The sequence below is a fragment of the Epinephelus fuscoguttatus genome, linkage group LG10 (genome assembly GCF_011397635.1).
Source record: "Epinephelus fuscoguttatus linkage group LG10, E.fuscoguttatus.final_Chr_v1".
NCBI classification, from domain to species: domain Eukaryota; kingdom Metazoa; phylum Chordata; class Actinopteri; order Perciformes; family Serranidae; genus Epinephelus; species Epinephelus fuscoguttatus.
In genome coordinates, this window is record NC_064761.1 from 2976216 (window position 1) to 2987656 (window position 11441).

Sequence of the window (11441 nt, forward strand, 5' to 3'; positions counted from 1 at the left end):
AGCACTGGAATACCTTGAAAATGGCCAGTCTTAAACAAAGTGCTAAAAAGTCCCTGAAATTCACATAAACCACACAATGTTGTCTTTTATTTTGACCAAAGCTTTGTTCATCAAGTCTTTATAATTAACTTGCTTAGAATTAGATTTTTTTTTTTAATGGTTTTTTTTTTTTTTTTTTTAAGTTCTGATGCATCTCGATTACGTGGTGCTCTCCCTCTTTTTTCTTCCTCGCCTTGATGATGTCTTGCCCTTCATCGTTGTGTGTTTTTAATTCGCCCCACTGTTATAACCCCAGCAAACCAGAAGCCCCATGTTGGCATGGCAAAACTTAATATGACTTAACATAATAAGCTGGTATTTCACTGTGCACTGATTTAATAGCTCAGCCAAAAAGTGAAAATGAAACGTTCTGGGACTTAATACAGTTAAGCTGAAAAAGAGTGAGAAAAGTAACCCTTCCCTGGAAAAATAGATATTAGATATTAATCACATTATTTATTTATGTTTAATATTAATTTATATTTGAAAATGAATTATTTGCTGTGAGTGAACTCCTTGGAAAAAGAAAAAATAGTGCTTGAGAAAGAAAGAGAGTCTGTGTATGTCATTTATAATGTCCATATGAACCCTGTTTTAAAACTTGAATAATACAGGTATTTCCCAGGTGTCATAATTGGAAAATGTTACATTCAGAAAAAGGCCCACTTCGGAAGATCTAGACAGAACATGCTGTTAACATGACAAAATATTATAATGTTTGGAGTAATAGTGGATTATTAGTGCATATGTAAACGTAGTTCTTTCAGATTTTGGAAGCAAGATCACCCTTGTTTCAATAATGTTTACTTGAATTTCCACCTGCTCAGACCAACTCATTGGCAGAGGTGCTCACTCAGATTGTGTGGATACCTTTATAAATTGTTTAAATCTTTCCACTGTGTTTAGAAAAGCACTTTGGGGCTACAATACCTTCCTTTTCGCATGGCATTTTCACTCTGCTTTCTTCTTGCAGTCTGTCATTGACTGTTTAAACCAGTGATGCGCCCTCAGGTTTGATGTACAGCCCACAGAGCTGATAAAAGGCTACTCTGACAGTGTTGTGATCAGCCCCTCTTAATTCGCTCCAATAAAAAGCACATCTGGATAAACTTTAGTGTCGAGGGCACGAATACATCTACATGACACCGATAATATCACTGGAAGCGGGTACAATCTGTTGATGTGTGTTTGAGTGTGTGCACTGACTGAATCTGAAATGGAGACATGATCATAGACACATGAAGAAAACAAGTGTTCATTAGCATGCAAGCTTAGTTATATCAGGTGTGTAATGAGGGTCAGACGTGTTTGCATTGTGACTAGGACTGCCCTTGACCCAGCCTTCCCCTCCACTGCCCATTAATTTGCTGGATCATTCAGCTCTGTGTTTTTGAAGCCCTCAAGCACCGCTTACTAACATATAATCAAGACTGCCATTCACTGGTTACTGTTCATCTGCTGATACAAAGGGCAGGAGAAACAGTGCTGTAATGCTTGTAGAGACCTGTGTGCGTGCGTGCGTGCGCCAAGGTTTGGCTTTGAAGGCATAGAGGCCCTAGTAACAGTGTTTGTCTTTCTGCACTCGGTACTATGAATGAGGCTGGAGCATATAAACCAACCTTACACTTCATACACATACACACACTCCTGACTGCAAGCTAGAGGGCTCCAACCCAATCACCAGGCTGACATTGTGCAATTCTGCAAACCCCAGATATGTTACATTTGTACGTTACTGTCTACCAGATACATTGAAACTTTGATTCTTTACATTTGAGTAGCGCTGTGGTTAATGTGTGGGTAGGTTTAGGCACAAAAATCACTTGATTATGGTTAGAAAAAGATCATGTTTGGACTGAAAATATCCAGTTTTAGTGGCACAATCCCCAACTGGAATTGTCTCAGTAAAGAACATCAGCTTTTCATGGCACTATTCTCATTGAAAAAATATTGTGACGCTTGCTGAAAAGCCCTGTTTCCACCTAACGCTTTTGGTATGGTACGTTTGGAAACAAAAGTAACCCTTCAAACATGGTACTTAGACCCTGGGTCCCTTTGGCATTTCCACCACAGACAAATCCTAAATGTGGGCGAGGCTGTTTTCATTCACTGTTCATTGAGCACTCGCTGTATTTCCTCATCACCGGTGACACAGAGGCTCTCTGCACCTCGTTATCGTCCATGGAACGAGGTTGCACATTGACATTTTCAGAAAAGAAAAGAACAGAACAGGCTGCAGTGACAGTCTCTCTGGATGGGATATTTAAAAATAGCAGGTTAGTACTTTTAGTCCTTTTCAGGCAAGTGCGAGGGTTTAGTGCTGCCAGAGCCCACAGGAATGATGGTCTGCAACGCAGTGTAAAACTTGCCACGGTATGAGCAGTGGTTACATAAGCTTCAAAACCAGCCACAGCTCAGTCCTGAACAAGAGTGACTCTTCCCTGTTGACCAGTCAACAGTTTCTAGCTCCACCCTTTGATACCAGATATGTGTGCTAGGTACCCCAACAAAAAATGGGGACAGTAAGGAACGCTTCCATTAGTACCATTCACAACCTTTTACAGTGGAAATGGAAAAAATGTGTACAGAACTGAACTGAAATGTACCGGATTGCTTGGTGGAAACAGTGCTTAAAAAAACATGTTTGGAGTGCAGCAATGACTCGCTAAATCACAACTAGTTTTGTTGTTTGTTGGTCTCTAACTATGGTCTCCAGCTTGGCAGGTGTCTTGCTTGGGTATCATGGTACCAGATATGTGTGCTAGGTACCCCAACAAAAAATGGGGACAGTAAGGAACGCTTCCATTAGTACCATTCACAACCTTTTACAGTGGAAATGGAAAAAATGTGTACAGAACTGAACTGAAATGTACCGGATTGCTTGGTGGAAACAGTGCTTAAAAAAACATGTTTGGAATGCAGCAATGACTCGCTAAATCACAACTAGTTTTGTTGTTTGTTGGTCTCTAACTATGGTCTCCAGCTTGGCAGGTGTCTTGCTTGGGTATCACGCCATCCACCATCCCCTCCACCTCCTGATGATTATCAGCTGATGTACTATATCACTTTAGAAATGTTTCTGTAATATGTATAAAACATACAAATGTAGCATATTCTTGCAGAAATGTACAATGCCAACATTTTCTTGGTGACTGAGCTGATGGCCCACATCACAACTTATCGTGTTGTGTGGGCTTTTAAAAGATCACATTTCAAGGGAGTTAGGACACTGTTATCAAAGTGAGTTTAATGGTGAACACCTAGTAAACATACAGTACGTTCGCACATGCACGCATGTTTTCTTGTATTTATATAGTAATACCTTGTCCCCGTGGTAACCACGTAGGTGGCGTTCAAGGATATATGAGGATATTTTAGTTAATTGCAATGTGCTCTATGTTTTTTAGTTTTTCCGCTCAGTTATAACATACTCACCATAGTAATTGCTGAGCTCTTCAGTGGCGTTACCACAATAAAGTCTAATGGGACAATAACACGAGCAGTCCGACAACCAGGAGCTAAAAGCAAAAGTAAGGAAACACAGGAAATATTAATGCAGGTTTGCTGTGTAGTAAGAGCCCCTCAGTAGACACAGGAGAGAAAAAATATATGGATAAGCAAAAATTATTTGGGTGATAAAAAAAAGAACAGAACTTTTGTGATGTTTTGCAAAACTTTGTGTTTTCCAAAGATATATTTTGAGTCTCCATGCAGACCTCCTGCAGCAGAGTAACGTGCAAAGGGCTTGGTGAATAGACATGCTGATGACATAGAGATGCTCCATTTGGGTGACACAGTCATATTGGAGAGATCAAGACTCGTCTGTAACCAAATGCAAGTAATCAGAAGAGCTGCAGTTTTTGTGGATAAAAAGAACTATAACATTTATATTTATCAACCAATTGCAATGATTAATTATGGGCTAATGATCTGCATGTAAAAGGGGAAAAAATTTATCACGATACTTAGGCTATTATCACTGCTGGACGCTCAAAAGACTGTTTGTTCGGCTTAAATACAACTGAATTTCTTAACATCAATATTACGTGGTGTAAAATTAATTAATTGTCAAAAAATTGTAAAAACTCATATTTGTCAAGCATGGATTTGGTGTATTTTCCTTGGTTAATACTTGCAGAGATGTATTTATATTATAATTTGTTATATTATAGATAATTTATGTGGAAGTAGACAACTTTTAAATTTGCTAGCATCACTCTGCTAATCAACTCCTTGATCATCACAGAACATAGTAACTTAATCCACTGCTCATTTATGAAAGACCACCACAAGAAAACGTGTTCTTTGTTTAGATTATATGGACAATGGACCATTTGTGCCTTGCTGCGAGTAACTAGTCATAGCTAGCGTAGCTAGCGCGCTAACGTTGGAGAGCCTTTCTTTTCTCAGGATTGTACCTGGATATAGACGGGAACCAGTCTAAGCGCACATTAACAAAACATGTTTTCTTGTGGTTGTCTTTCTAAAATGAGCATAGTGAAAGTTACTATATTGTCTTATGATCATGGAGTTAATGATAAGCAGACAGCTTTGGCTAGCTAGTTGAAAAGTTGTCTAACATCACTTCTGTTAAATTATATCAGGATAGCTCTACATGTAATTAACCAAGAAAAATAAGCCAAATCCATGCTTGACAAACACAAGTTTTTACAATTCCCCATGAAAATGGATTATTTCACCCTACATAAGTAATTCAGTTCATGTAAGTCAAACACACACTCCTCTTTTGAGCTTTTGACTGCAATTAGAGCCTTAAAATCAAGATTCAACTTAAGTGGAGACCTAACTTTTTTCCCCCCACTGCACGGGGATCATAATCCCTTGAATATAAACACAACTCACTGCAGTTGGTTGAACTATAAACATTACAGTTCTTTTTATCCAGAACCGCAGCTTCTCTGTTTACTTGAATTTGTTTACTGGCAATTCTTGCTTTCTCCAGTATGGCAGCGCTGTTAACGTACAATCCAGCGGCTATGTTTCCATATCTATAGCTCGGTGAAGATGAATATAGTCAGAATCAGCTTGTTGTCAGGTTGTGGTGATTATTAAAAATTCTCTCAGCCAGTTAGGTCACTGGTCTCTGACTCTGAAACAGCCGTGCCACTGTTAAACATGATAAAGGCTCTTAAATAAAGCTTTAGTATGATTCAGTTCCAGGTTTAAGGACCCATCCCAGGGACACTATTATGAAGGAGATGTTCATTTACCAGGGTTCATCTTTACCAGCTTTCTTTTTTAGAAAAAGTAGCGTCTCATGATTTATATGTTGCACTGCAAACACTGTTGTGTAAAGTGGGATTTATACCTCTGTATCAAATCAATGTTGTACCTGTGGCGTAGGCTCTGTGTAGGTGTGTACCCTATGCCATAGCCTGACATGCATCTACCCAGAAATGTAACTATATGCTGTGGCAATGCTTACCTTGTGTTTATTTTTGTGAGCTGAAAACCATTTCCCTCAGTGGAAACAAAGCTTTTATTTACTTTTATTTCACAGGCAAGGAACAATAAATTTTGAAGACAATAAAGCCTCCAAAAAACAGCAATTTAAGTTCTGTGTGTAATTTATCCAGGTTTCATATGAGTAGAGGAAATATCCACTAGCCCCTATGCTAATTTATGCAATGTAAAATGCTATAGGCTTATGCTAATAAAGTTAGTGTGTTGTACTGTATTTGTAGGGATAATATTTTCTGTACAAGACTGTTGTTTTGTTGGTGAACCTTCTGTGTTGTAATGGAGTTGAATTTTGTAACATTACCTTTGTTTAATGTTGCTGTTGTTCCTGGCTTCATACTCTGCTAGCCGCTAGGCTAATTTCTACAATGTAGAAATCACTCTGTGCCATAGTCTTGTGCTAATAATGTCAACATGTTGCATTTGTAGGGAAATGTGTCCAGCAAAAGACAGGTGCTTTGTCTGTGATTCTTATGAGTTACAGTGGAGCCGATTTGTGTACTTCTCTTTAAAATTATCGCCATGAAGCCATGTTTCACGTTTCAGGTGTGTTTTTAGTCAATCAGACTTTACAGGACTTGATAAAAACCCCACTGCCTACTAGTGTTTTGGAGATGTAACTGCAGAGCAATACAGACACACCACTGCACAAGTATAAATGCTGACAGCGATGTAGGCAATGTGCATAGGCTATGCGTAGGGCCAACGCACAACTATGATGTATCATGTACGAGGTGAGATACATTGAAATTATTACTGTTATACTCTGTCTGACTGTAGGTGCACATTTGTGGTCATGTGTGTTTATTTAGTGACATTCTGAATCATTCTTCCTGAGGTAGGCCAAAGCTTTTCATTTGCAGAGCTCATTATCACGTTTAACGGTGGCACAGCTGATTCAGCACCATGAGACCAGTGATGTAAATGACTGTGAGAGTATTAAATAATCACCACACCCGCTGATCCAGACTATATTCACCTTCACCAAGCCCTTTGTTGCACTGCTGCAGGAGGTGAGCATGGAGACTCATGGAAACTTTTAGTCATCTGTTTTATTTCTCCCCCATGTCCCCTTAAACTACCTTTTTCTTAGTTTTCATGTGGAACTATGTAAGTAAATTAGGTCAATGCAGGAAGCTGGAAAAATATTTACAGTGGAGAGTTTGGGATAATAATTGTATCTTTCACCTTTTTTTTCTCCCCCCAAAAAAGTATGACAAACCTAGAGTTTTGATCTTCTGACTGCTCTTGTTTCTTGTCATATTGGACGTTGTTGTAGTGATGTCATAGTGTTAATGTGAAGAGTGATCATTTAACAACACAACTGGGTATTAACATTTTATCTCAAGTTTTTCTTTCCTCTCCCTCACATCCATTGTTCTTATTTGTTCTTCTGTTTTATTTACAGGCACATCATTCTCCCTCCATGGTCAATCTGCCTTCCATGTTTGAGAGGAAGTACCACACATTCAGTCGTTCGACCACCCACCTTTTCTGATTGGGAGCACCAGCAGGAGTCATACCATCTTTACCTTGACTGCTGCTAACAGCAAGTCCTAACTGGACAGGCATATGTGTATAAAGTTAAAGCTACCTGTAAATTATGGCAAACTAGCATTTGTCTATACTGGAGCTCCTCATAGACTTTTCAAACCTACAGGAAGTGGCATTTAGCCACATTTGGAAAAATGCACTGAAAAATTCACAATCGTCCAGCTACTGTTAGAGTGCTTCACAGCTGAAATTTGGGCCCAGAAGGGTTAAACGATAAACCAGTTGTTCGTCAATCTGATGCCTAACGTGATGCATTCAGCTAATACCGCCCACATCTGACAAGGCAGTATGGTGTGTCTTTCCAAATGCACAATGCTTGAACTAAGACTGTTTTACTAAGAGCTAATTGGATCGGTACTGGACCATGCTAAGGGCTACAGCTGTGTGGTAGCCGTTGGAATGTAAGTTTGCCTTACCCTTAAAAAGATGAAGGATGCTCTGCTTTTTGTCTGCAGTTGTTAATGGATTATCTTGATTTATTTGTTAATATACTTCATCAAATCTTGTGTTGATAAGTTGCCTGTTTAGCTTCCTGGTTGGTTACCATTGTTGGACGTGTTAACACTAAATAAAAATCACATCTTTTCTCTCAGTTTTAAATAGGGACTTTGAGTTGTCCCCAGGTGTCCCTGGATGCTATTTTTATTTCCTTGTGCTTTGGTAAAGTAAAATAACATTTAATTTTGAGATGTTTAGGTATTTCTATATAACAAATGCAGATTGTTAAACTTTTTGTGTTTCTGACATACTAAAGATACAGGGTTGACTTGCCCTTTACTTTGAGACTTTTTTTAAATTAACCTACTCAGTAAGAGACCTTTATATTAACTGACATTAAATGTTTTATTTTAGTGGGGTAGACTTAATTTCACCTGATATAATAATATGGTAAGTATCCCATCCTCAACATTTAAAGCTATGATAGCTTCCAGCTTTTATAAAGCTTCTATTTGGCATCCTTTAGAGATTTGGTTGAGGAGAACAAAAAGCATTCCTGCTCTTGTTCCCTGTATGGCCATCCATGTTTTAAAAGATCTTTTTAAAGTGTGTTTGTGCGTATCTGTGTGTTTAAGAAGGAAGGCTGCGTCAGTGTACATATTTATTCTTGAAGAATCCTTTTTTTTTCTATTTCTTTTTCCTGTTGCTATTTATGTTGTTTTCTGCGTGTATGTCTGTTTTTTTTGTAATGCTGTTTTCAGTGAGCTCCAATGGTCTCGTGTTGTTTCATCTCTGTATTAAATGCACTTAAACATGTACCTTAAGATTTTTTTTTTTTTTTTTTTTTTAAACTCCGGTGTATTTGTCTTTTATCACCAGAACACTCTTAAAATAATTCAGTTTATTTGTAGGGGATGCTGACTAAATATACCAAGTCGTTTGTGTCAAAATAAATAATTTTATTTCCTTTTTATGTCCTGGAGTACTGTGTGTATGTGTGTGTCTGCACACTTAAAACACACCAACAGGTTCATTCTGTTGAAAATGTTAATTCCGATCCTGTAAAAGCTGATCTTAATTCTGCCGAAACCATCCCAATTTGCAAGACTAGATATCATTGATAATTAACCAATTATGCTGCTTCAGTGGGGCTTGAAATAGTCTTGGAGCTTCCACTTGAGTTTGGGATCTTTGAAGGCCTGTTTGTGATTTGCATACTACTTTGAAGCAAGCTCATGATTGCTCCTCAGTACTTGTCTGTACTTCTTGCTCATTTGATGTTGGAGTTGGTTCAGAAGTTTCTGGATCCCCCTACACTAAAAGTGCACTTTCCCAGTTTCCCTTGGAAGCTGCTGCTGCTTCAAATTCACTTTTGAACCAGCAAAGTCAGTCCACAAATACTGAGAAATGGGCCAAACTGAGCAACCAGAAGCTTTTTTTGTTAGATTTTGACAGTGATAAGATGAAAAAAAGTACTGAAGTGCCTGTTAAACCTTGTTACAATATCTACATTTACATGTACCAAATACTACGTTTTTTGCCCTAATGGTTCTTGTTACTGTTTACTGGCACATGGTAAATATGCTCTGTTCTTTAAACATTGGATTGTGTTGTAATTGTGCTAACTGGCCAACTAGTGTCAAGACGGTCTTCCAGTTTTCCATTATTTAAATGACGATGACAGATTTACGTGGTCTGCTGTAGGGTATGTCCTCTCATGCAGGCGTAGAACATACAGTTCAGTTTGGTGTGTTCATGTGCAACTTTGCTTGTTATCTTTAAAACATAAGCACTACACTCGCATTTTAATTCACATCAGTTGTGGTAATGGGAATCATACCCTTTAATAATTAGTGACTTTGCACTAATAAATATCGCAGGCAGATCGGGCGGGTGGGACAGAGTGACAAAGCAGCATTCAGAGTAAGTTATTAATAACTTATAGAAACGCTGCATTAAATAGTCCATCTTCACCTTCACCCCGCTCTCTCTGTCTCTCTCTAAACACAGACACACAACATGGAGAGTGCCGTGACATTCGTCCCTGTCCTCAGTCCTGACAGTTGTGCTATTATAATGCAAACAGTTCGTGGGTCGGGTTGTTGTGTATTTTTAGCATCCCATGTATCTTGTTTGTTTTATTTATTTATTTTTTATCAACCCTTGATGCTGCTAAATATGACAACTGGTTTGGTGTTCACTTTCTGTAGAAGTCCCTGCACTGCGAAACAGGTTTTTTTTTTTGCATTCTTGACTTTATTCTCTCAATTTCATCTTCTTCAGTTTCTGTGTGTACACCAGAGGCGTTTCTAGAATTTAAGGACATATGGGGCATAGCCTGGTCCAAGGATCCTCTCCCAATAATTATTATCTTTGAACAGGCTCTATTTTGATGTTTTTACATGCACTCTGGCGTCTTATTTACAAATTGTGATTTTAAAAATTTGAGTAATTGGAAGTAATTAGTATTGAGTAAAAACAGAATAATTTGCTGCTATCATTAAAATCTAGAGAATTTTGAGGTAGGCTACTTGTACTTGAGTATTTCCATTTTATGCTTCTTTATACTTTTACTCCTCTACATCTCAGAGGGAAACATTGTACGTTTTACTCCATTACATTTATTAGTCTGCTTTACTTACTTTGAAGACTCAGATTAAAAATACAAAATATAATCAACTAATGAATGATGATGTATAATTCCTAGATGATTATTAATGTATAATATCAAAGAAAGTCTTTCACAAGTGTTTACTTGTGTGCTCTCTCTCTCGCAGGTGTGGAAATGATCACACAAAATGTGCTGTTTGAATGACACTGAGGACCCAGAACTTGTGTTTTTGATCAATGATATATTAATTTTGGGGGCTTCAATGCATGACGAGAATGACAGATTATTAGATAAGGGGGTATTTGTTTGTATTATTAGGCCTAATCTTATTTTTGAAATATACATGTAGACTATATATTTAGATCTGGCACTATTGATAAAACATTTGGGAATGAAGCCTTGGACACCCAGGCCTAACATCGCCACTGGTGTGCACAAGGCCCTGCAGTCTCATGCCCTTTTATGACAATTTGCGGAGCAAATGCTTAATAGGGTCAACTTGCATGCACAATTAACTTATGAGAACGCAGGTGTGAACAGTTGTAGGGTTTAAAAACACGCCATGAATCAGACAGATTTTTTTTAGGATCTTTCTTAAGAACACATCAGAAAAAATCTTACGAAGGTATAAGTGAATAAGGTCCATTGAGCTTGAAGACATTACAGTGCTGAGTGGAGAACAGCAGATGATTTACAACTACGAACAGTCATCGCTTAGGACCTTACCAATGTGTTGTCAGAAGTTATGCTGTCAAAATTAGAAAATTGAAAGGTTAAATGCCTGGGGAGCTGTGTTTGCATTGTGAAACTGAGGGCACAGGTTACAAAACCATTCATACTGATTTACACATTGAGTTATTTTTCCTACCATGTGAGCCCTGAGGAGCCTTGTAAGGATCTAATAAAGGAGACTACAAAGTTGTTTTCTGAACTTTGACACAACTAAAAGGAGTCAAAAGAGGTTCAAGTTGTAATTAGAAAAGTGCTACACTTCTGTACAGTGAGTTCAGCCACCTCATGCACAGCCAGACCTTCGCTGTGTGTCCTCTTGCCTTTAATTTAACTATAATCACATTAGTTAACCCGAAGTCAGCTGACTTCTTCACACTGTGTCAAGGTGTGTTTTGAATGGCAAGCCTTTAAATTGAGCCACATTAGTATTTATGACACAGCAGAGGGCCGGGAAGAAAGTGCTCTTGTTTTGTCCTCTTCACATGCACCTCTTCAAAGCATTAGAAGATAATCTGTGTCTCCTGGATAAAGCGCAGGACGTGCCAGGCTGCCAGCTAGCGACTGGGGTAGAGTGCCATGCAGGCCC

General features: G+C 38.4%; 1 protein-coding gene across 6 annotated transcripts in view; it reads left to right on the forward strand.

Annotated features, from left to right (window-relative positions):
• ect2 (epithelial cell transforming 2) overlaps positions 1-8360 on the forward strand; it is a 100455-nt gene extending 92095 nt beyond the window's left edge. For all 6 annotated transcript variants that reach the window (XM_049588014.1, XM_049588019.1, XM_049588016.1 and 3 more), the window contains one exon: positions 6929-8360. Coding sequence is in view for 2 of the 6 variants with exons in the window: in XM_049588019.1 (XP_049443976.1) it covers positions 6929-7018 (90 nt within the window). In the remaining 4 variants the exon portion in view is untranslated. The remainder of the gene's footprint in view (positions 1-6928) is intronic.
• The last annotated feature ends 3081 nt before the right edge of the window (positions 8361-11441 follow it).